This window comes from Sander lucioperca, chromosome 4, assembly GCF_008315115.2.
Source record: "Sander lucioperca isolate FBNREF2018 chromosome 4, SLUC_FBN_1.2, whole genome shotgun sequence".
Lineage (NCBI taxonomy): Eukaryota > Metazoa > Chordata > Actinopteri > Perciformes > Percidae > Sander > Sander lucioperca.
In genome coordinates this window covers 42,034,119-42,059,069 of record NC_050176.1, presented here as the reverse complement: position 1 = coordinate 42,059,069, position 24,951 = coordinate 42,034,119, and the positions used below count along the sequence as shown (strand labels likewise).

Below are 24,951 nucleotides of genomic sequence, written 5' to 3'. Positions count from 1 at the left end.
AGATTATTAATGTTTTCTTGGGTTCTGTGTCGGGCCATTGTGTATATTTTGTTGTCTTTCCTGGTCTTAGTGTAGCTATGTACGTTTGCAAAAACTGGTAGATGATCACTGACGTCGTTTATTATTAGTCCACTTTCAACTTTATAGTCAATGACATTGGTAAATATGTTATCAATTAATGTAGCACTATTTGTTGTAATTCTGGTTGGTCGAGTGATTGAGGGATATAAACCGGTACTGTACATCAAATTAATGAACTCTGTAGTTTTGTTGTGTTCTTGTGGGTTGAGCAAGTCAATATATGTCTCCGCAGATAAAAAAACATTTTTTTGTTATTGCTATTACTGAATATTTCTGTTATTTTTCCCTTAAACATGTCAATATTTGATATTTGATAAATGCAGCTAATTATAATAGTTTTTAGATTACTAAATATTACTACAAAAAAGTATGAAAAAAATAAATAAATAAATAAATAAACGGGTCAGAAGGACCCGAGGGCGGGGCTTCGCCCAGTACTTTAGGACCTCGCGGACACCACAGCGGCTTCCAGTTCTGTGACGTCAGTCCAGTCTTTCTGCAGGTCAAGAAAGATGGCGGCGGCGGCGGAGAGCGGGCTGAAGCAGCGGAATCATAAAAACAGCTTCTTCACACAAGGTAATTAAACACACACAGCAGAGATAAAACCATGTAACCGAAACGACAGATTACAGCGGGGGAGGGGGTTTCCAGTAATACGTGGCCCCCCAAACGTACGTGTTATGTGTGTCAGTGTTAGTGTTTGTTAAAAGGCGGTAATGAAACGCTCCGCTCCGCCGATTAACCGCGTCTCCTGCCGCTTCGCTTCCCTACGCGTCTCCGCGCGGTTTAAATATCCCTGAAAACACGGTGACAGTGACAGCCGAGGGTGTTTTAAAACCGACAGCGGCTAAACGTTAACCCCCCGGTGTGCTCGGTGTGTTGAAATGGAGCAGCTAGTGTCGTCACCTTCAGCCGACTGTGTGTTTGTTGTTAGCGGACTAGCTAACGGAGCTGCTAGCTTCTTCGAGCTAATTCGTCATTGTTCCGTTGGTTCTAACGGCTGATAAACGGCAGTTTGCGTTAGTAAGCTAACGGCAACGGTAGTCATGGGCGGACCGAGGTTTTTGTTTTTTCCATTTTCATGTATTTTCCACAAAATCGGTTCCTTTTCGAGTTTATACATGTAAATACACACAGTTCATGTAAAAAATAACGGTGAAATCTCCCTTTATTGCATTTTCATCAGCGGTGGAAGAAGTATTAGGATCCTTTACTGCAGTAAAAGTACTGTGTATGTAGCTAGTGGAGTAAAAAGTAGAAAGTGGCACGAAAAGAAAGGCAAGTGGAAAGCACAACACTGGTTTACAAAAAAAAGCTATTTTGCTATATATGTTATAGGAAAGAAAGAGGCTCTACGGTTAGATTTGAGTTAAACTTTCTATTTGAGTGAAAACAATGGGATTATGTTTGAGTTTATCAGCTTATTGGAATGACAATCTCCGAGGTCACTGCTTAAGGCTACATCTACATTGGGCTACGTTTTGGTTATTGGAGCGAAAAGTGATCTCGGTGCACTGAGTGTTTTTAGCTGCAGTAGAAGAACTAATCTCTGTTTAAACTAACACGCCCAAAACCTCATATCTCAACAACATTCAGGTGTACTGGACATAAACCATAGACAGTATATAAGAATGGACCACCAGGTCCCGTGGCTCTGGACGGAGACCAGTGAAGGATATTAGAAGTCTCTTTCCCGGTGATGGCTGAGCGTTACTGAGCAGCCTCCAACTGAGCTTGAAGACGTAGATGTGACGTGAGCAACCTGTCTGAAAGTTGGAAGTCTTCTGGTAGCTGTGCCAAGAGAAATCTCAATCATTCCCAATCTAGCAGAGACGGAGAGCGTAGGTATATGTAAGGAGATAACATAGACACAGGCTAATTATTGATCACTAAAATGATAGTTAACATTAGTAATTAAACTTAAACAGCTAATGGAAGTCCAAACTGCCTGAGAGCTTCTCCTGTACTATACGGTAATTCCTCTACTATGAGACAGTAAGTCTCGTGGTTATGACCCAATCGTTAGCCTATTTTTATAAAAACGTCTGCTACGGAGCCGTAACGTGAGCTACAAGGTAATGGAGCCTTTTATACATTGTTGTGTTTCTTTAGAAATAAACAATGGACAAATAGAGTCTTTAAACTCTTCAGATGTAAAGTTATTCTCTGTCAAAGTGACGTCAAAATGAATGGCAGTCAATGGGATGCTAACGGGAGGTGATGGCTGTTAGCATCAAAATGGCGCCATAGGAGGTTCGCGGTCCGAGGAGAAGCTTACCCCCTTGACATAAACAGGAGGCAGCGTGGAGACTTCGCCCACTGCTGGTAGTTACCATGGTAACGTTAGTAGCTTTAAGTCTCAGAGAACGAGACGTCGTGACCTGATGAGACCCAATCAGGAGGAGAAACGTTGGCGTCGGTGTCAACCCCGCAGATTCCAAACTCTAAAGGGTCAGAAGTGTTTCCAAATGTCTCCGGTTTAGGGGCTCAGAAACGCCAGAGCAGGGGGAATGAGAGGGAGAAACACCAGAGCAGGGGCAATGAGAGCAGGTGGAAACGCCAGAGCAGGGTGAATGAGAGGGGGAAACACCAGAGCAGGGTTAATGAGAGGGGGAAACGCCAGAGCAGGGGGAATGAGAGGGGGAAACGCCAGAGCAGGGTTAATGAGAGGGGGAAACGCCAGAGCAGGGTTAATGAGAGGGGGAAACACCAGAGCAGGGGGAATGAGAGGGGGAAACACCAGAGCAGGGGGAATGAGAGGGGGAAACGCCAGAGCATGGGGAATGAGAGGGGGAAACGCCAGAGCAGGGTTAATGAGAGGGGGAAACGCCAGAGCATGGGGAATGAGAGGGGGAAACACCAGAGCAGGGTTAATGAGAGGGGGAAACGCCAGAGCAGGGGGAATGAGAGGGGGAAACGCCAGAGCAGGGGTAATGAGAGGGGGAAACACCAGAGCAGGGGGAATGAGAGGGGGAAACACCAGAGCAGGGTTAATGAGAGGGGGAAACGCCAGAGCAGGGTTAATGAGAGGGGGAAACGCCAGAGCAGGGTTAATGAGAGGGGGAAACGCCAGAGCAGGGGGAATGAGAGGGGGAAACACCAGAGCAGGGGGAATGAGAGGGGGAAACACCAGAGCAGGGGGAATGAGAGGGGGAAACACCAGAGCAGGGGGAATGAGAGGGGGAAACGCCAGAGCATGGGGAATGAGAGGGGGAAACGCCAGAGCAGGGTTAATGAGAGGGGGAAACGCCAGAGCAGGGGGAATGAGAGGTGGAAACGCCAGAGCAGGGGGAATGAGAGGGGGACACGCCAGAGCAGGGGGAATGAGAGGTGGAAACGCCAGAGCAGGGGGAATGAGAGGGGGAAACGCCAGAGCAGGGGGAATGAAATGGTCTTGTCTACACCCAGACAGCAATAAACAACTTCTGGCCTCTGAAAAAGATTAACTAATCCCAACCTTTTAGTCTGGTTTAACCCGGGTTAGTGGAGTTTATGAATGGGTGAATAGAATCAGAAAGGGCTTTATTGCCAAGTACGTTGCACATAAAAGGAATTTGTCATGGTGTTGTTGGCGCATGTCACACATTCAAATATAAGAAGGATTAAAAGAATATAAACAATATAAGTATAAACATATACACACAGTATGTATTAATAACAATAAAATAAATGTAAATAAATAGTAAAATAAGTTAAACAGTAGTAAAAAGGAACGCTACAGCAGAGTAGGTGCAGTGCATTTTAGAGACCAAACTACTCATCCATTCATCCAGCACACATTAATCAAATATGAAAATAATTGTTACTTGCAGCCGTACAGAGAAGAATTCGTTGTTGGTTTTTCATTAAGAACTATTTTTTCCTGAGGCAGCTCATGTTCTGCACAGAGAGAACATTAGGGACAGAGGGCTTTTACCGGATCACTGGTCCTCTTCAAGCCTCTGAAATGAAAACCACAACAGCGAGAGCGTTCCTTCTTCCTGCAGCAGAAAGATCAGTCTTTCCAGTCGTTGCGTTGTTCGCTCGCAATGACGTCATCACGTTGTGTGGCGGGGCAAAACTGCAAGCAGAAACTATTGTGTGTGTGTGTGTGTGTGTGTGTGTGTGTGTGTGTGTGTGTGTGTGTGTGTGTGTGTGTGTGTGTGTGTGTGTGTGTGTGTGTGTGTAACCTTTTTATCTTAGGTTGTACTGCTTTCAGGGATGTGAAGACATTTGAAACACACTCCAGGAAATGACATCACAATAAGCAAAAAACGCCACTGTCGTTTCAGACCGTTGAGCATAAGATAACAAAACCTTCTGCTCCAGCCGGCCAGATGAGAGATTAGCACCAAAAACGGTGAACTCTGTCTCCCTGAAACGTCCCGCTGGCTGCACATCAGCGAGCGCTGCCGTAGAAGGAGAGCTGAAGGCTTCACAGGTTAAACTGGTTTGGGCTCGGTCTATTTACTGTAAACCTCCGGCCAGCTCTTCCATCCCATAATAGCATGCAGCCTTCCTCGTGGCTGAGCTCCACTCGCTGTCGCTTCTGAGCATCTGAGTTTATTGATCCCTGCGGGGAGGAAGAAGAAGGCCGCGTCCTCTCTGATGACTTTTTCAAAATGGGGATTTATTTTAAAAATGATGTACAACAATGTGGAAAGTTCTGGCAGTTTTTATTTTTATACTCCGCATGATCAAACACTTCCACGTAGCAGCAGCAGCAACGTTTAGAAGACATCAGCCCGTCTCTTGTGACTGTCTTCAGTGTTTCTCATCACACGCTCCAGGCGTCAGCCCCGTTTATGTTTCCTTCTGTCATGACGACTATCCGTATAAAACTGATGACCAGGGGTCATGTCAAGTCTTCATTTAATATTCTTCATTTAATATTTTTTTTAAAGAAAAAGGCCCTTAACCCTTGTGTTGTCTTCCCGTCAACCATGCAACTTTTGAGTCAACATTTTGACGTTTTTGTCACTTTTATCCAAGTTTTTGTCACTTTTTCTGTTTTATCAAAAGAAATTCTGCGCCTTTTGACATTTTTGTGGGATTATTCTGACATTTTTGTCACTTTTTTCAACGTGTTTTTTTACTTGTGAAGAGCGTTGTAGAGAATCATCCACGTTGCTTTTTCTTGTTGAAAATGTGGTTGAAAAAAACCCAAATTTCTGATTTATAGAAACTTTTTGAAAATGGGTGAAATTAGACCCGAAGAGAACAGGAGTGTTAAAGGTATTGAATTTCTCAGAGTATTACATTGTGTTTACCAAAGGTCAAGGGAAGTTTGTCTTGGACATAACAACATAATCTGTTGCTTCACAACACAAACGTGTCACAGAGAAAAACTCCCTAAAATCAACATGACATACAAATATATATAAAGCTCAACGAAGCATCCTAGGACACACATGACTGTACAGACAACACGACCTCTTAAGTAGTAACTGTCAGGGTCCATGTGTTATAATATAATTTGAAAAATGCAAATTCCAGGCCTGGAAAGGTTTTGGGAACATTAAAAGACCCAGAAAGTCATGGAATTATTTTTTTTTATAACACAGCATAATAAAACGTGATTAAGAAATGTATTTCACGTTGTCTTAACCTCACCGTTCTATTCGGGGCGCGTTATTATTACGACTCCCACTATGAACCACATAAATTGTCATTCATTTTATTGTTAAACCTCAGAGTAAACTTTAACATAGATTTGTATTCTTTAGAGATGTTCCGATACCAGTATTGGTATCGGCTCTGATACTGCCTAAAATCCTGGTATCGGAATCGGGAAGTACTGGAGTTAATGCACCAATCAGATACCACGTAATAAAGCCCTAAAGAAAATGTAGGTTAAAGTAGTTTATTTATGTTCTTTCTCCGTTATAACTGACTGTCAAACTGCAGAATAACAGAAAGTTCTGGGGCATTCATTGTTTTTGTTTGTTCATGTTTCACAAAGAGTTTAACCTGAGCCAGACCGACAACAAAGATTAGAAATAATATCATCTATACAGGGATAGTAGTATACAGCTGTTATACATCATATCATCATACAGAGATAGTAGTATACAGCTGTTATACATCATATCATCATACAGAGATAGTAGTATACAGCTGTTATACATCATATCATCATACAGAGATAGTAGTATACAGCTGTTATACATCATATCATCTATACAGAGATAGTAGTATACAGCTGTTATACATCATATCATCCATACAGGGATAGTAGTATACAGCTGTTATACATCATATCATCCATACAGGGATAGTAGTATACAGCTGTTATACATCATATCATCCATACAGGGATAGTAGTATACAGCTGTTATACATTATAGCATCATACAGGGATAGTAGTATACAGCTGTTAAAACATAATAAAATATATAACACACTGGTATCGGAGCAGTACTCGGTATCGGCCGACACGCAAGTTCAGGTATCAGAATCGGTATCGGGAAGATAAAAGCAGTATCGGACCATCTCTAGTATTCTTATTGTATAATGTCGACTGACATTTTCAGGAATACGTAGTCATGGAAATTTGCGTATGAACCCTGAACTGTAATAATTTATCAACGCTGCCTTTTTAACCCTGGTGTAGTCTTCCCGTCGACCGTGCAACTTTTTTTATGTTTGGAATCAATTTTTCTGGGTCAAAATGTATTCTCTTTTCAACGTTGCGGTCGTCTTTTTCGACACCTGTCGCTTTGCCCCAAAGTTTTTTTTTTTTTTTTTTTTTTTTTTTTTGGGTCACTTCTTACCGATGTTTTTGTCACATTTTTCCTGCACTTTTTTGGACGTTTTTTTTTTTGTTTTCCCCACGTTTTTGAAGCTATTTCCAACTTTTTTGTCACTCTTTTCAAGAGTCATTTTTTTCATTTTTTTTCTCCAAATGCTATAAAATTGAATAAAACGCCCAAATTCAATGAAAGTACTGGGTGTCTTTTTTTTTTTTTTTTTTTAAACTTGTGAAGAGTAATGGTTGTAGGGAACCATCCACGTTACTTTTTTTTTTTTTTTTTGACAATTTGGTAGAAAGAAACCCCAAATTTCCTGATTATAGAAACGTTTTGAATTTGGGTCAAATTTCACCCGAAGACAACATGACCTCTTAAGTGCTAAAAGTGCTGCTGTCTTTCTTGGGAGTTCAGCAGCTTGACGGATGTTGGAATAAACGATAACTTTGAGTCTGTTTGTTTTACATCTCGGCACACGGACTCTTCTCCCTGATGGCAGAAGTTCATATTTCAGGAAAGAGGGGGAGTTGAGAGACCGCAGTGACTCTTTTTAACAGCTTGCTCGTACAGGCTCTGTATGGGCTTGTATTTGTGCGTGATTTGATTGGCGGGGGTATTTCGCCGACAGTAATGTTTTTTTAGCGTTATAAGTAAGCAGCACGGACCCAGGGTGAGCGTAGAGGGGCAGTCTGAGTGAGCAGGATGAAGTGGGGATTTTACAGCTCACAGCAACTTGATACGATCTAGTGTCAGCAAAAATGCCTTTTGATTGAATTTCCTCTTAGTGAAACGCTGAGTGACTTTAAAATGGACCTTTTACTGTTAAGGGTAAACATGGAAGAGCCAGCGTTATGGCAGCACTTCATCCTGTTTCTTTCTGCAGTCTTTTAGTTTTATTGACAGTTTAATTTTCAACGCAGCCCAAACTGCTCCATATGCTCCAAACCCCAAGTTCTTTGGGTACCCAGGAAACCAAGTGTGAAGTAGATTGGATCAACGGTTCATGAGATATTTCACACACGCACAGACACGTAGACACACGCACGCTCACACACAGATACGAACACGCACAGACACACGCACGCTCACACACAGACGTGCGCGCACAGACCCACACATATACACGGACATACAGATACACACACACACACACACACACACACACACACACACACACACACAGACAGAGGGTTCCTGATTTATAGAATGATGATATTCTTTGTGATGTTTTGCTGTGAGTCAAACTTTAAACTGGACTCTCTCTCTCTCAGGCGGCGACCGGTTTAACTCCACGTCCCCGATGAGGTGCGAGGAGGAGGACGAGCTGCTGGAAGAAGAGGAGGCGGGCGTGGCGCGGCCGGTGCAGATCGTGTCGGCGGACGAGGAGGAGCACTCGTTCTCGCTGCAGGAGGCAGCGCTGGAGCGGCTGCTGCTGCAGGACGCCGTGCAGGACCTCCACGTGGTCGTCGTCTCCGTGGCCGGAGCTTTCCGCAAGGGCAAGTCCTTCCTGCTGGACTTCATGCTGCGCTACATGCACAAACAGGTACGCTGACGTCACGCTCAAACATGTCTGTACTGCCGTCTGAAGTCATTTATACCTACAACATTTGAGTCATTTTGTTTATAAACAGGAAAACTTGTGTGACGTCAGCGTGTTAAATGTTGAATCTGTTCTAGTTTCTTCTCTGAAACTGAATATCTTTGAGTTGGGGAGAACACAAGACATTTGAGGACATTATCTTGGGCTTTTTGGGAAAACTGATCGACATGCACACACAGACACGCACGGACACGCACGCACGCACGCACAGGCACTCACGGACACAAACAGACACACACGCACACACAGACGTACAGACACACACACACACACACACGCACGCATGGACACGCACAGGCACAGACACACACGCGCACAGACACACACGCGCACAGACACACACACACACACACACACACACACACGCTGAATATGTTCTAGTTTCTTCTCTCCTCTGGGACAGGAAACTGAAGATCTTCTGAGTTGTGGACAAAACAAGACATTTGAGGACGTCTTTTTGGGGAAACACTGATCTACATTTTTCACAATTTTCTGACACTTCAGAAAGAATTTTCACTTTGTTTTCTCCAAAAAAAATGATTCAAACCAGGTGTAAATAAGTGATTTAATGAATGAGGGGTGGGGGGGAAATAACAAGCTTTGGCTTCGTCCAGAAAATAATCCACAGATGAATCAACATTTGAAATAGTGGTTAGTTGCAGCCCTAGTTGATGATCAGGCTCAGTAAGGATTTCTCCACTGTGTCACCTTCTTTATTCATTCTAGTCTAAAGTCTCTTAACCCGACACTGACAGTCGTTGGTGGCTGTAACGGTTCCTCCAGTCTCTACCAACTGTGAACTGCAGTGTGAACAACCAAGGGCTGGTCATTGTTGACATAAATAGTGCTAGCTGTCCTCGACTAAAGATGTTCCACTCACACAATTTAATCAACAGATCTGTAAAAGCTGAGTTGCTCCACAAAGAATCATGCAAAATCACAGACACGCATGGACATGCACACGCACAGACGCGCACAGACACACACGCACACTCAGGCATAGATGCGCGCGCACACACACACACACACACACACTCGTGTTTACCAGAGATAAGTCATTCAGCATGTCATGAATGATCAGTAACAGGACATGTGTTAACTGGTCAAATGTTTTTATAATCTTCCATGATCACAAGATAATCTAGTTTAATTCCATACATCCTTTCATTGAGACTCTTGTGTCTGAGAAAGCCATTTTCCTGTCAGCTGTTGTTGGTATTAAACCCCGCAGCAGGAGAGTGATTTCAGTTTGAACCGCTGACCGGGTTCAGAGTAAACTGAGAGGGTTATGTGCTGATTTGTTACTCGACCTTTGGCCGTGTTAATCTACGGTAAGCACTGAGGAACATTCTGGGGGGGGGTTTCGCCGTGATGTAAAGAGGATTTAAGGCCGTCACAAAGCCGTCTCTGTGCCTCTGGGCCTCCGCACAGCTCACCGCTGCTCATTCCACACATAAAAGGCCATCTGACCCACACAGGTCAGGACATGCCAGGGCTGCAGTATTACACCCCTCCTGCACAGGTCTGGAGAAAAGAGTGCAGAGTCTTCCCGCCATTATAAGGTTTATAGGTGCAGCACCTTAGCTGAATGAATGTAACTAAAAGACACAGCTATGGTAATGACATCCAAAATGATGTAAAAATGAGACGCAACACGACTTCAAAGAGACAAAATCTCACAAAGACTGAGTGTCTCAGCCCGCCTCCCCTCCCCTTGTGAAGTTGCACGCGTCTGACACAACGTCAACCTTTCCTCTCGGGCTCGGAGGCTAACGTTAGTAGTAGCAAAGATACGGCGCTAGTAGCATGCTTAGGGTTTTCACTTGCAGACCGAGCGGGGAGAGCTGCAGAATCAGGTCTCACTCTACTTCAAATTTGTTTGTTTTTGTCTTTCTACCCACTGCAGCTTTAATGTAACTCCTCTATCTTTAAAGAGCAAACATTACATCGTATTACATTAATAAAAAGTCCTTTTGAGTCGTCAAGCAGTCTTAGTTTATCAATGTAAGACTTGAATCCCCCACCTCTGCTCCAACCACAGCCTCCTTTTTCACACACACGTATTGATCCATTAAATGAAGTAAACTCTTCCCCTGCGCTGTTTTTAAAGTCTGCGTGTTGAAGCTGGAGTCTGTAACGTAACCGTTAAGAGTGTAACAGGATCCGCGTGACGCAGTCTCCTCCCTTCTCTGGTCTCTGTGCAGTCGGGTTCGTGGGTCGGCCGCGACGACGAGCCCCTGACGGGCTTCAGCTGGCGAGGCGGCTGCGAGAGGGAGACCACGGGCATCCTGGCCTGGAGCGAGGTGTTCGTGGTGGAGAAACCAGACGGCTGCAAGGTCAGTTCACAGGCCGACGCCCAGCCGGCATCTTCTCGCTGCTTTGAAGGTTAATTTAGCTTTTTTTGTCCTCAACCTGGACCCTGTTTTCCCAAGCATTGGTGTCTGAGTGACCAATTGGACTATTGTGGACAACAATCTTTGAAACTGGTCCAGTATTGAGCGAGAACGGTGTAACCGGAAGCTGTGAACCAAGCTGTAATGTAACCCTACAGGACAAATGTTCAGCATCACTGTCAGCGTCCACTAAAAGTTCTGTTGTTGCCGCTGCCACACTCAGATTATTATTCTAAGTGTCTGACAACATTATGAAAGGATCCCTACAGAGATAGACCTTTTAGTTAAAGAGTAAGATCCTTTTTAGATAACATGAAACAGCCCCGAAATCACCATCACCAAACCCACCAGACTCCATGTAATTAATCAGTAATTTTAGCGTGTATAGAGCCAGCATATTTCCACCAGACTCCATGTAAATAATCACTACTTTTAGCGTGTATAGAGTCAGCATATCTCCACATGTAAATGGGTGAATTAAGGGTTTATTTCAACCAAACCAGAGTGGTGATTGTTGGAACAGTGGAAAGATGAACCAAGACGGCTTTTGATAGTTTGATTTAGTTTCTGTCCACTTTGAATGAAGTGTGTTTTACGATGATAAAAGTCCTGATTATTTACATGGAGTCTGGTGGGTTTGGTGATGGTGATTTCAGGGCTGTTCTATGTTAAATTAAAAGGATCTTACTCTTTAACAAAAAGGTCTATCTGCTGCTTTATACTGAACCGATTTCATGTTTGTTGTTCCCATCTGTCACTTGGCCACAAAAACGAGGGAATAGTGTCCAGGCAAAAAAAAAAAAAAAAATAAAATAAAATGAAGTTACCCTTGAAATCCTCCTTTTAGTTTACATTGACGGTAATCCGACTAACTCCACCAGATGATCCTGTTGTAATGAGTGTGTTGTTGCAGGTTGCAGTTCTACTGATGGACACACAGGGGGCGTTTGACAGCCAGTCGACCATCAAAGACTGCGCCACGCTGTTCGCCCTGAGCACCATGACCAGCTCCGTCCAGGTCAGCTGTTCTTCATCGCTGCAGAGCCGCTGCTATGCTACGCTCTTCCTCTCTCTCTGTCTGTCTGTCTGTGTCTCTCTCTCTCTCCGTCTGCCTGTCTCTCTCTGTAGCCAATACTACGCTGGGTTTCCACAGGCAGAGCGGAGCGATTCAATGCATTCCCTGTGACAGCGGTATGAATGAATTTTACTGACTGCGGCGAAAGCGCTCGGATGTTCTGCGCTCTCTCCCAAAGTTGAACTAAACACAACTTTTTAAGCAGCAAAGTGTGACTGCAGTAGAAAACGTACCAAATAGTTTGTGATTGGCCAGAAACGTCTCGACACCAACCACTCATTTTCTGCAAAACGTGAAAACCGTCGGCGTCATGACGGCATCCGCTGCTCGTCACAGATGGAGCGTGACGAGTTGCAGTTGAGAAAAGCTGCGCTGTGGAAACCCAGCGTTCAGGCTTCAGACGAGACGCTTCAGGGTCCCAGTCCTGTGGGGTTTGGGGAGTAAAGTAATTAGAGGTCTCTGTGTGTTTCAGGTGTACAACCTCTCCCAAAATGTCCAGGAAGACGACCTGCAGCATCTCCAGGTCAGTATCGGTATCTGCCTGCACACGCTTTTACAAACACGTTACAAAACAAGTAAACTCTGTGTGATGTCAGCTTGTTAAATATGAATATTTTCTAGTTTCTTCTCTCCTCTGGGACAGTAAACTGAATATCTTTGATGACGTCATCTTGGGCTTTCTGGGGAACACTGATCCACATTTTAGAGACCAAACAACTCATCCATTCATCCAGGACATGATCAAAACATTAGTTTTTTCGGAGCCCTAATTGACAGGTAATTATAGATTATGACGGACCTTTTAAGACCCTGTTGGACAATGAGAGTCTAACTCTGGACGTCTGGTCCACCCCTAAAACGTGTGTCCAGTTATGGGTCAGTTTTTCTCGTGTTGATCAGCAGATCAACTTTTTTTTTAGTGTCTTTTTTAAAAAAATTTTTTAGACAAGGCCTCCTTCACTGTCCGACTGACAGAGCGGCAGCATTTCTGTTAAAGTTCAAGACCTCCGTATGTCAGGTGATCTGTGATGAGTTCAGGACTAAAGCCAACTGGCTTCCTTATGAGGCAGGAAGCAGCTCAGACTCAAATCTCTCCCGGTGGAAAGTTCTCTTCCATCTTTGGTCCCGGCTGCTCATCACTGATCAACCGTCAAACGGCAGACACTGAAGAGGGAGAGAATATAATCACGGTGAGAGATCATTTGAAAGATGGCTAAACGGAAAGAAAGAGGTTAACCTGGGTTAGATCTCTCTTCTGTCTATCTCTCTCTCTATCTCTCTCGCTCCCTCTCTGTCTCTCCCCTTCTATTCTGTCTCTTTCTCTCCGTCCGTCTCTCTCTCTCTCTCTCTCTCTCTCTCTCTCTCTCTCTCTCTCTCGCTCTCTCGCTCTCTCTGTCTCGCCCCCTCTATTCTGTCTCTCTCCGTCCGTCTCTCTTTTTCTCTCTCTCTCTCCATCTGTCTCTCTCTCTCTCTCTCTCTCTCTCTCTCCCCCTCTCTCTCTCTCTCTCTCTCTCCGTCTGTCTCTCTCTCTCCCTCTCTTTCTCCCCCCTTATGTTAACCTGGTTTACTTGATCAACAACCTCCTACATTTAATTGACGTTAAGATCTTAAGGGTTATTGATAAATGTTTCAAGTCAAAAATAAATCATATTTTAAGAAAAAATGATGTATAAATCTAACACTCATTTTTACATTCATATTATTGCAGTTTAAGTTGCAGTTTTTTCCACCAAAGAGTTAAATGATGCCCACATGGTTCTGCACACGTTAGATCCTTTTAAATTGGATTCCTCATCAGGGCTGCAACTATCGGTTATCTTCATTGTTTAATAATGTGTATAATAATGATGGTTGGTCTCTAAAATGTAGATCAGTGTTTCCCAAAGTCCAAAATAACATCCTCAAATGTCTTGTTTGGTCCACAACTCAAAGATATTCAGTTTCCTGTCCCAGAGGAGAGAAGAAACTAGAACATATTCACATTTAACAAGCTGACATCACACAAGTTTACCTGTTTTATCATAAAAAATGACTCCAACTGATAAATGGATTATCAGAATAGTTGGAGATTAATTTAATAGTTGACATTTAATCAATGAATGAATGAATAAATGAATGTTTGAAGCTGTAGACTTTAAGCTGTAAAGTAAGGATGTAAGGAAAGAAGAAAGGAAGTATGTAAGGGAGGAAAGAAGGATGAAAGAAATGTGGCAAGATGTAAAGAAAAGGGAAGACAGTAAAGGAAGGAAAGATGATGGAAGAAAGTAAATACATAGGAAAGGTAGGTAAAGACAGAAGGAAGGATGAGAGGAAGGATAATTCAGTTTACTGTCAGAGGAGAGAAGAAACTAGAAAATGATCCCATTTAAGAGGCTGACGGAAGTTTTACTGATGAATCGAGCATCAGAATAGTTGCAGCTTATGTTTTAATTCCAAACATAAATAAATGTTGTCTGCTGTCGCGCTGCAGATGAGGTTGATTTGGACGGCAGCAAAATGGAAAAGCTTTCAGGGACCGGATGAGGCCAAATCAGACACGTGTTCCCCCACTAAGTGATCTTTATGTTGTTTCCTCTCCGCAGCTCTTCACAGAGTACGGACGGCTGGCCATGGAGGAAGTCTATGAGAAACCTTTTCAGGTGAGAGCCGCTAAAAATGTTCACCGTTCACCGGTTAACCTGGGTTAGATCTCTCTTCTGTCTATCTCTCTCTCTATCTCTCACGCTCCCTCTCTCTCTCCCCCTCTATTCTGTCTCTTTCTCTCCGTCCGTCTCTCTCTCTCTCTCTCTCTCTCTCTCTCTCTCTCTCTCTCTCTCTCTCTCTCTCTCTTTCCTTCTCTGTCTCTCTCTCTGTCTTTCCTTCTCTGTCTCTCTCTCTCTCTGTCTGTCTGTCTGTCTGTCTCTCTCTCTCTCTCTGTCTCTCTCTCTCTCTCTCTCTCTCTCTCTGTCTGTCTTTCCTTCTCTCTTCTCTGTGTGTGTGACAACTCAACAGATTACACTTTAAGAATACTAATCCTATGTATGTCCTACTTTATTTAGATATTAAGATAAGGAAGAACCTCTTGAGCTGTTTATTAGACGCTACATCTGAACGTTTGTGCAGTTATAATTTCAGATGTCAAACCAATCTGAAGCTGGAAACTGTAATACATGTTTAGTTTATCTTGTTCCTAAATGACTTGGGTTTAACTCTGGATCAGTGCGCTGACTGTTTGTCCCTGTGTCCAGTCTCTGATGTTCCTGATCAGAGACTGGAGCTACCCCTACGAACATCCGTACGGTCTGACGGGAGGACAGAGCTTCCTGGAGAAGAGACTGCAGGTTAGTTTCACCAGTCTGTGTTTCCTAGAGATTAACCCTTATACTATCAATCAACCAGCTAAACTATACTAGTAAAACAAACTGTTTGTTGCATGATAAAATAAAAACCGGCTTTACAATCTGGGTCTTAACTTCTAGTTAACTTGTTGGTGCTTACTTAACCCTTGTGTTGTCTTCGGGTCAAATTTGACCCGTTTTTTTCTAAATTTCTATTTCAGAAATATGGATTTCTTTATAACTACCTAATTTTATTTACCCAAAAAAAACAAGTACAACGAGGGATTGCATCTCTACTTTAATTGAATTTGGGCTGTTTTTGTTCAATTTGTAGCATTTGAAAAAGACATTTCATATAAATTAGGTTTAATGACCATGAATTACACAAATAAAGTGTAAAACTAATAATAAGTTGGTGTGAGTGTTTATAAATGGTAGTTTAGTGAAAAGAAGCGTTCACGGCAAAAAAAGCACCAAAAACATTGGGGGGAAAAAAGTGCCAAAAGTGCCGAAAAGGGGACAAAAATGAGGTCCTGTGTGCATGGTCCAATGGAGGACATGTTTTCCTTGGGTCAAATTTGAGTTGTTTTTTTTTTAATGGTTTCAAAAACTAAACTTTGACATAAGCCCATCTGTGATAGACTCAACATGCTCTGATCTTAACTATTAGTCCAAATACCTCCATATTTTCTTTAACTCAAAAATGGTGTTTAATGTCATATAAATAAGGTTTATTGATCATGAAGACAAAAAGTGCTGTAAAAATGTGACAAATGTTTTAAAAAGAGTCAAAAGCATAGAAAAAAACCTCGGCAGAAACGTGCAAAAAAAAGTTGACCCAGAGGGACAAGTTCACGGTGGACAGGAAGACAACATGAGGGTTAATACTAAAAAATGCGTTTGTAAGCTCTCATGGCTCTCGGCTGGCCGGCGCTCACAACGTCTGTTTCCGTGTGTGTTTCCGTGTGTGTTCAGGTGAAGCAGAACCAACACGAGGAGCTGCAGAACGTCAGGAAACACATCCACTCCTGCTTCTCCAACATCGGCTGCTTCCTTCTGCCTCACCCGGGCCTCAAGGTGGCCACAAACCCGCACTTCGACGGACGCCTCAGCGGTAAAATAATAAGCCCTTTTTTTCACCCCCACCGGGCGTGTCTGTGTTGCTTTCCGGCTGTGCCACGGTTTTGTTCCGTCCTCCGCCACGCGCCGTACCACGCCGGGAGCGCCTCACGCTGCGGATCCACTTTTGTGACACGACTCAAGCGTGGTGTCGCTAAGGTTTCCTGAGCTTTTTTGTAGTAGGACGTCTAGAACAAAGGACCCGCGAGAGACTTCCCTCAGTCTCCCCTGTGCTCTACTTCTACTGGATAGTCGCGTTGCGTTCAACGGATTAATGTGCATAAAGATGGGCATCGGCCAGCTTTTTGACGCGCAGCATGCAGCGCCGCTTTCCCAGGATGCTTTGCGGGCGCGTTAAAGTCCTGATAGAAAAAGGATCTGTTATGTTTCTCTACCTCCAAGATGAGCCTCTCATCATCCGGGATGTTTTAGGGAAGACATATTGACTGGATGCTCTCACGGTTTCACTTCCTGCCATCTGAACGCCCGATGGCTTGTGTGAAACCTAGACCTGGCGCCTATCTTTAGCGGAGCAGAGAGAGCGTGTGCGCGTGTGTGTGTGATTGTATTTCTTGACACTCTTCTGTATCTTTGTGGTTGTTCAGCGTTGTGTAGCTATGTCATTCAACGGACGGAAATCCGTACTTTTTATCTTAAATTCCTGACCAAAGCGTACTAAATAAGATACGTTACCGTGGGCACAACCCAAAATGCGACTAATATCATTAAACAAACGATGACTTGAATGGCGGTGACAGCTCGCAGCACCTCTGTAACGCAGCGCAGACGCACCCGTTGGGAAATAGGGATAAAACGGACACGACAGCGACTCTACAGGCACAGCAGCGTGTCCTCCACACGTTCTAAACGCGACTTGTTTTCTCCTCGTCTCAGATATCGACGAGGAGTTCAAGGCGGAGCTGGTGAGCCTCGTCCCGACGCTGCTCGCTCCAGAGAACCTGGTGGAGAAAGAGATCGGAGGAGTGAAGATCACCTGCAGAGACCTGCTGCACTACTTCAAAGTGAGTTTATCTCTTTACGGACGCCTGAAAATGTCAGTCTAGATCGACCCAACGAGAGAAAAGGTTGCCGATTATTATGGGAAAGAATAATTTTCTTTTTCAGTTTAATACTGTAATTTTCAATTTTCAAAGTAAATTTTATTTTCCCATTTTAAAATCCTGGTTGAAAGCTCTCGAATGTTAGTAAATGTTTCTTGAGTAACGATTGGTTTGTCAAAATCCCATAATACTTTCACAACTTCACTGAGTTCTGAGGGTCATCTCAGGAAACATTAAAATGTTAGTTTTAAAGTTTTTGTTTTGCAAATCCTGGTCTGTCATTTGGATGTAATCTGTTTTTATTTCATTTAGAGTCAAACTCCTGATTTATAATTTTATATTTGTTGTTTTCAGGCTTACATGAAGATCTACCAGGGAGAGGAGCTTCCTCACCCAAAGTCCATGCTGCAGGTCACACACACACACACACACACACGCACACGCAGGCGGACAGACACACGCAGACGCAGGTGCACAAACACTTGCCGACAGACACACACACACAGATCTTCTCACGTCTCTGTTTTGTCTCCTCTGGTCCGTGACCCACGAATCATTCTCAGCGGCGCTCCATCTTAAAGGATGTCTCAAATCATAAGTTACATCTCGAGGAGGCACGAAACGAGGAGGCACAGGTGTATCATTAGTGGAAGTCTTTCTGGCTCCGATATATGAAATAGCCCTGACACATATGGAAATCATGAAGCTGAGCCATGATGCGTCATATTTAATTGATTTCGCTTTGAAGGAACTGTTCCAAAGCACAGACATCTCATTTTGTTGAAGGCTAATGTTTTTATGATAAGCTGGTCCCTATTTCCTCATGTTTTTGTGTCTAAGCGTCTAATGGGAACAACAATCTCTGAAATTGGTCCAGTATTAAACAAGAAACAAGTTGTAATGTAACGTTACTGGACAAATGTTCAGCGTCAATTTCTGTCCACCAAAGTTCTGTTTTTGCCGCTGACAGACTCAGATTATTATTCAGATATAATATACCAGACTCCATGTAAATCATCAGTAATTTTCATCATCGTAAAACATTCAGAGTTGTCAGAAACTAAATAAATCTACCAAAAGCCGTCTTGGTTCATCTTTCCACTGTTCCAACAATCACCACTCTGGTTTGGTTGAAATAAACCCTTAATTCACCCATTTACATGTGGAAATATGCTGTCTCTATACACACTAAAAGTCCTGATTATTTACATGGAGTCTGGTGGAAATATGCTGGCTCTATACACACTAAAAGTCCTGATTATTTACATGGAGTCTGGTGTAGTTTGGTGATGGTGATTTCGGGGATGTTAAACTAAAAGGATCTTACTCTTTAACTAAAAGGTCTATCTCTGTAGGGATCCATCCCATAATGTTGTCAGACACTTAGAATAATAATCTGAGTCTGTCAGCAGCAACAACAGAACTTTTAGTGGACGCTGACTGATGCTGAACAACAGTCCTGTAGGGTTACGTTGCAGCCCAGTTCATGGCGGCCGGTTACAGCGTTCATCGCTCAGTACTGGACCAGTTTCAAAGACTGTTCTCACTGATCAACAGCTCCGCCTGCTGGACACTTTACGTCATGATATTAAAAGCAAAAAAAACAGATTGTGTACATCCTTTTTAACCAAGCTGAATAATCAGCTTTTTAAAGGCTTCAAATCTTAAACATGTTGCTTTCTCTGAGTCTTGTAAGATATAAAATATTGTTTCAGATGTTTAAGTATGAAGATAATTTATCGTAACCCAGAGATCAGACCGTAAAAGGACTCTTGTTGATCTGTAACGTGTTGACTCCACTCGTCCCATGTTTTAAGGCGTGTTCTGTCATCTGTTACCTAGGCAACAGCTGAAGCTAATAACCTTGCCGCTGTAGCAGGAGCCAAAGACTTGTACAACAAGAGCATGGAGCAGGTAACTTTATATTTATCCTTTTTTTTATATTAAAAAAAAAAAAAAAAAAAAAAGGTGTGTGTGTGTGTATCAAGCTTTATTTGTCATTGAAAAAATAGTGTATTAAAACAACGAAATTCAGGGTGCTGCTCCAGATCAGTGCTTTTAAAAAGATAAATAATAAAATATGTAGAGACCAGACAAACAGACAACCCCCCGTTCCCTACATACATTTCACTCATTTCATTTTCTCTCTCCCTCACACACTCACCCACCCACATATACAGCACATGTATCTTGGGATACAGACAGCTGACTGACACCTTCCCATCCCTCCCAGACAATACACACCCTCCCTCACATATGTGTAAAATAGCAACAGGCTTCAGGATCAAAAAGTTCAGTTGCCAGGGATAGTGTGGTTGGTCATGACAGGGGATAGTAGATGGGTTAAGGTGGGAAATGGCCATTGTTTTACAGGGTTATTGATTGTTCAGTGAACGTATGGCCCAGGGGAAAAAGCTGTTTGTTAATCTGGCGGTGCATACTTTCATTGACCTATAGCGCCTGCCAGAGGGAAGCAGGTTGAACAGGTGATGAGCAGGGTGGGCAGTGTCTTTGAGGATGGATTTAGTACTGTTGAGGTAGCGGGAGTTGGCGAGCTCTTCCAGGGAGGGCAGAGGGCAGGCTATGGTCTTTTGGGCTGTGCCTATGACCCTCTGCAGAGCCTTCTTGTCTGCCGTTGAACACCCCGCTTACCATGCTGTAATGGAAAAAGTGAGTACACTTTCGATGATTGACCGGTAGAAGGACACCAGCAGCTTCTGTTCGAGATGTTTTTTCCTGAGAATTCTCAGGAAGTATAGTCGCTGCTGGGCCTTCTTTGTTATTTCTTTAGTGTTTGTGGACCAAGAGAGATCTTCGGAAATGTGTACTCCCAAGAATTTAAAAGATGAGACCCTTTCCACACAGACGCCGTTCAGGTGGAGTGGGGCGTGTGCGTGTGATCATTTTTCATTTCCATTTGTTGCAGCTCTGTATTAATAGACTCACATGTGGCTTTAACTTACAATTAAACATTTAGCCTACTTTGTAAAAAAAGTAAAAAGTACTGAGATATTTCTCGTCTATCTCCATTCATCCAAAAAATACCGAAATGTTTTTTTTTTTTTTTTTTTTTTTTAAAATCCATATCTCTGAGCCCTACAGACTAGGATGCCGTTGATGGATGACTGTTTGTTTGTTTTTTAAATGTTAAAAAGCTGCTGCTGTGTGAACCTGTCCTGTCCGCAGGTCTGCGGCGGAGACCAGCCCTACATTTCCCCGGCGGAGCTGGAGCGTCTCCACGCGGAGCATCGGCAGGCCTCGGTGCGACACTTCCGCTCCGTGAAGAAGATGGGCGGCGAGGACTTCTGCCGACGCTACCAGGAGCAGCTGGAGGCGGAGCTGGACGAGGCCTACACCAACTTCAGCAAGCACAACGACGGCAAGAACATCTTCTTTGCGGCGCGGACGCCGGCCACGCTGTTCGCCGTCATGTTCGCCATGTACGTGGTGTCGCTGGTCACGGGCTTCATGGGTATCAGCTCCGTGGCCACGCTGTGTAACCTGGTGATGGGCGCCGCGCTGACGGCGCTCTGCGTCTGGGCGTACGCCAAATACTCGGGCGAGTTCCGCGAGGTGGGAGCAGTCATCGACCAGGTGGCTGAAACCCTCTGGGAGCAGGTGAGAGGACGCCACACGCTCTGAACGCCGCTCTGCTGTCACTCAGCTCTTATCTTTACATGTTTGTTTATTTTGTTAATGGAACCTGAGAGGAAACGCAGGAATGATTTATAGTACACGGGCTCTAAGTCTACGGCTGTCAGCGCTCTCTGAAAACTGAAACTTTCACTGGTAGTTGAGACTCTGTGCTGATGATTTATTTCTGTCATCCTTCACCTTCTCTCTGTCTCACTCTCTCTCTCGGTCTCTCTCTCGGTCTCTCTGTCTCACTCTCTCTCTCGGTCTCTCTCACTCTCTCTCTGTCTCACTCTGTCTGTCTGTCTGTCTGTCTGTCTCTCTCTCATCCATCCTCCTCTTCCTCTTTATTTCCTCTCTCAATGCTTCCAGAGGACTCCACGAAAGGTGAGTTCTAACTTCCTGTTTAGGTTCCTAAAGCCAGTTTTAAAATCCTGACTGATGTTTTGAAATCGAACACAAAGAAAATCTTCAGATATTATTCTTTTTAACCTAAAACATGCGCACACACATACAGGATATACGAGCTCATTTCATTAAAATAATCAGCCATTGTTTCGCGAGAGACGTTACTACGTCTGCTCTGGTCTTCCAAAAACGAACTGCTCCAGAGTTGGATTGAAAGCGTACCGAGACCACCTCTCCAAGCAGGTCTCGGTGCGCTTGTTTGGTCCGCTTTTGGTGCACATCAGAGTTTGATTGCCGCGTTCTGACCTGCCCAAACGAACCGCACCAGCGGGGCAAACGAACACTAGTTTGATTCAATCAAACTAAACGAGGAAGGTGTGAAAGCGCTAGGGCTGCACGATATGAGGAAAATATGCGATATCGTTGTTGAATATCACGATAACGATATTACTTGCGATAAATAAAAAGGTCTTAAACTGTATTCAGTTCTGTATTTCTGCTGCTTTCAGTATTCTAAAATACAACAAATTGCTTGTTGATTTTGAAACAAACAAAAGGAAATAATTTCTAATATTCCTTTATTGAACAAATTGAACATTGAATTAAACATAAAAAGGCAGAACTTAAAAAAGCAGTTTTCTGCTGCCATGTTCTTTCAACTAACAAAAAAATCTGAGTGGCGATATGCCTTTCGCGATACGTATGTTGCGCCAGTTGATATCGCGATGACGATAAAAATAAAACGGTATATTGTGCAGTCCTAGGAAGCGCCCCTTAGACACAGAAACATGGGGAAATATGGTCCAGGTTGAAAAAACGACCCATCTTTAGTATTTAGAGCCTTGCACTTACCGATCCTAACCTGGCCTCCTCCTCCTCTTCCTCCAGATTTTCTCCAAGCTCTTCGAAGTGGCTCGGAGTCGAGTCCCGTTGGGAAGCCTGATCCCGGCGCCGCGGCCCCGGCTCGCCTCAAACAACAACGTCAAGAAGAAAAACTAGCAGCACGCCATCTTGTTTTCCCAAGGCGTTTGATCTTTCCTCTCCTTTCACTCTCTGCTCAGTTTTGAAAACATTTTTTTAAGACGGTTTGAGACGTGTAAATGAGTTTTTGTTCTCTGACTGTAGATGAAGGTTCCTCGCCGTGCCGGCTGTAGACCCGGACGAAGCAGTGTGACGTATTTTAGTATTTGTCAGTGGGCGGGGGTTAGGTATTTATTGGTGGGAGGGGCCATTATTCTATCACCGAGCGTCGTCCCGGGTAAGCGTTTGCCCGTCGGACGACTCAACATTAATGATTCCTATTTATGTGAACGTATGAATGAAGAGCATGACCACGCGCCCTCCTCACGGTTCCCCTCCTGTCCCAACGTCTCCGTCAGGTCGGTTTCTGTCGCTGGGCGGCGCTACGACGAGGCGTCCCAACCAAAGTTTACAGCTTTACTCTTAGAGGCTCTCAGACTGGCGGGCTGACACAACGCATTCAGGACGTCATCAACAAGTCGGTTTCTGGGACATTTTTTTTTTTTTTTACAGTTTTTCTTACTTACTCGGAATCACAAACTCATGGATGTTTCTACGTTTCTGTGCAGGCCGAACAACGACTCCTACGGTTTAGCTTAAAGGGTCAGTTTGGGTTTTTACTTCTCTGTAGTCGGTGTGTTACTGGTCTCACGTTGCCACAGCACTAGTGTTGGGAATTGTTTGTATTTTAACGATTATCGTTTCCAAAGAACATTCATTGCTTCTGGGAGAAAACCTACCGCTGGGTTGAGAATGATGTGTGACTATGTGTAGCGAGTAAGAGAGAGAGCGGACAGCGTTCGGACACCGACTCGTGTTCTCTCAACTCTTATCCATCTTCCTTGTTCTGACTAAGGATGCACCGAATCCAGATTTTTGGTGTTCGTCCTAATACCGAATCCTCCTCCCATCCTCAGTCCATTAACACAGTAAACACATTAATGAAGTCAGAAATTAACTGTCCTTCCTTTGCCGTACCTGAAGTTGCTGCATTTTGGCTGCTGTCTGTAGATTCCTTCATGCACAACTCTTGAATGGTCTTCTTTTGACTGAAAGTACTGTCAAACAACACGTTTTCTGCTCACGAGTTCCATTTTCACTTTCTCACAGCCTACTGCATTGAATGGTCCCCCTACGTATTCTCCACCTTAGTTGTTGGTTTCTGGATCTTTCCACCGTCTCTCCACGTGACCTCGGTCCAGGACTCGGGTCGAAAGCTCAGAGTAAATTTGATGCTTAGCATCACTCATTGTTCATCTGTCTTCTCCTCACACCACGCGTTTTTTAACTAGTTTTTGTACGCTGCTGTGCGAGCAGATACAGTAACTGTCTCAGATGTTCAGTACGTTTCAATGTTTTAAATACAGAAATGAAGCCGTAGTTAAAGCAGAGTCCAACGGTGTTTTGTGCGCTTGTGAATTTGCACAGAACGTCTTTAGAACGATTTTTAAGCCTACATCGTGTACGAACAATATTTTGTCCTTGCATCTTCACAAACGTTAGAAAACTACGTGACGTGAGCACTAAACTCGGCTCAACTCGACGTGATTAACGCTTTATTTAAATCTACTAATTTCAAACAAAGTCTTCAGGATTCAGATGCTTTTCTGACACTTTCTGCGTAGAGAAAACGCTACCTGCAGACGGTTCCTCTCCCAAACGTCCATGAGTTTGTCCGACTCTGAAAGTAGAACTGTAAGTTAAAGAACGGCTAAGCCTCCACGTAGTCGGCTGAATGTCGTCTTCATTATTTTATCTTGATTGATGGATTTGTTTATTTTCAGATTATCAGTAATGACATGATCATGATTTTCAGTATTAACTTTTTTTGTGTGTTTTCAGTTACTTTAAAGGGTCAAAATTACTCCCAGTTACGTTTTCTTGTGAAAGAAAAGGAAGACGTTCAGACAGATCTCGTGTCTGAAGTCAGGAACTATTTCTTCACAGAACAGTTTATCCTTCTGGGAACTAAACGTACATGACATTGATATCCTAGAAAGAAAGTAAAGACTATGAACAGTTCCTAAAGTATCTAATGATCTCTGAATGATTATTTTAGGATCTCAAGCTTCTTAATGTTGAACCTGTTCATGATGATGATCCTCAGCCAGCGTTTCTGAGAATAAAGCTTTTTAAATCCGTTGCTCCCGTTCAGCTGAGACCTCGTAGATATTTAATTCTCTTATTTTAAACCCGAGTGTTATTCATTTGCTCTCCGTCATTCCTCCTGAAGGACTGAACCGCCTCATGTTTGTTCTTAAAGAACCACAAACACTAAAAACATTTCCTCACATAAAACACGAGCACTTTGATAAAATGAGTCAGTGTTTTCTGTTTTTAAAAGCCAAATCTGTGACTGGCGACTAAAACGTTCATTCCAAACTAGGGATGCACCGAATCTAGATTTTTGGGGTTCAGCCAAATACTGAATCCCCTGGTTGAGATTCTGCTGAATCCTCCTCCCATCCTCAGTCCATGAACACAGTAAACATTAATGAAGTAAACAGTGACTGTCC

General features: G+C 43.5%; 1 protein-coding gene across 3 annotated transcripts; it reads left to right on the top strand.

Annotated features, from left to right (window-relative positions):
• Window positions 1–553: 553 nt before the first annotated feature.
• Window positions 554–23,376, top strand: LOC116050929 (atlastin-2-like). 3 transcript variants are annotated; one of them, XM_031301150.2, is made up of 15 exons: window positions 554–657; window positions 792–794; window positions 8,081–8,352; window positions 10,614–10,745; window positions 11,716–11,820; window positions 12,350–12,400; window positions 14,460–14,516; window positions 15,105–15,197; window positions 16,170–16,308; window positions 17,208–17,335; window positions 17,729–17,785; window positions 19,217–19,288; window positions 20,561–20,992; window positions 21,380–21,394; window positions 22,304–23,376. In XM_031301150.2, the coding sequence occupies exons 1-15, from the start codon at window positions 594–596 to the stop codon at window positions 22,412–22,414; spliced, it is 1,731 nt and encodes a 576-aa protein (XP_031157010.1). In that variant the 5' UTR covers window positions 554–593; the 3' UTR covers window positions 22,415–23,376. The 3 variants fall into 3 exon arrangements, with proteins under 3 accessions (XP_031157010.1, XP_031157011.1, XP_031157012.1); XM_031301151.2 differs by lacking the exon at window positions 792–794; XM_031301152.2 differs by lacking the exon at window positions 21,380–21,394.
• The last annotated feature ends 1,575 nt before the right edge of the window (window positions 23,377–24,951 follow it).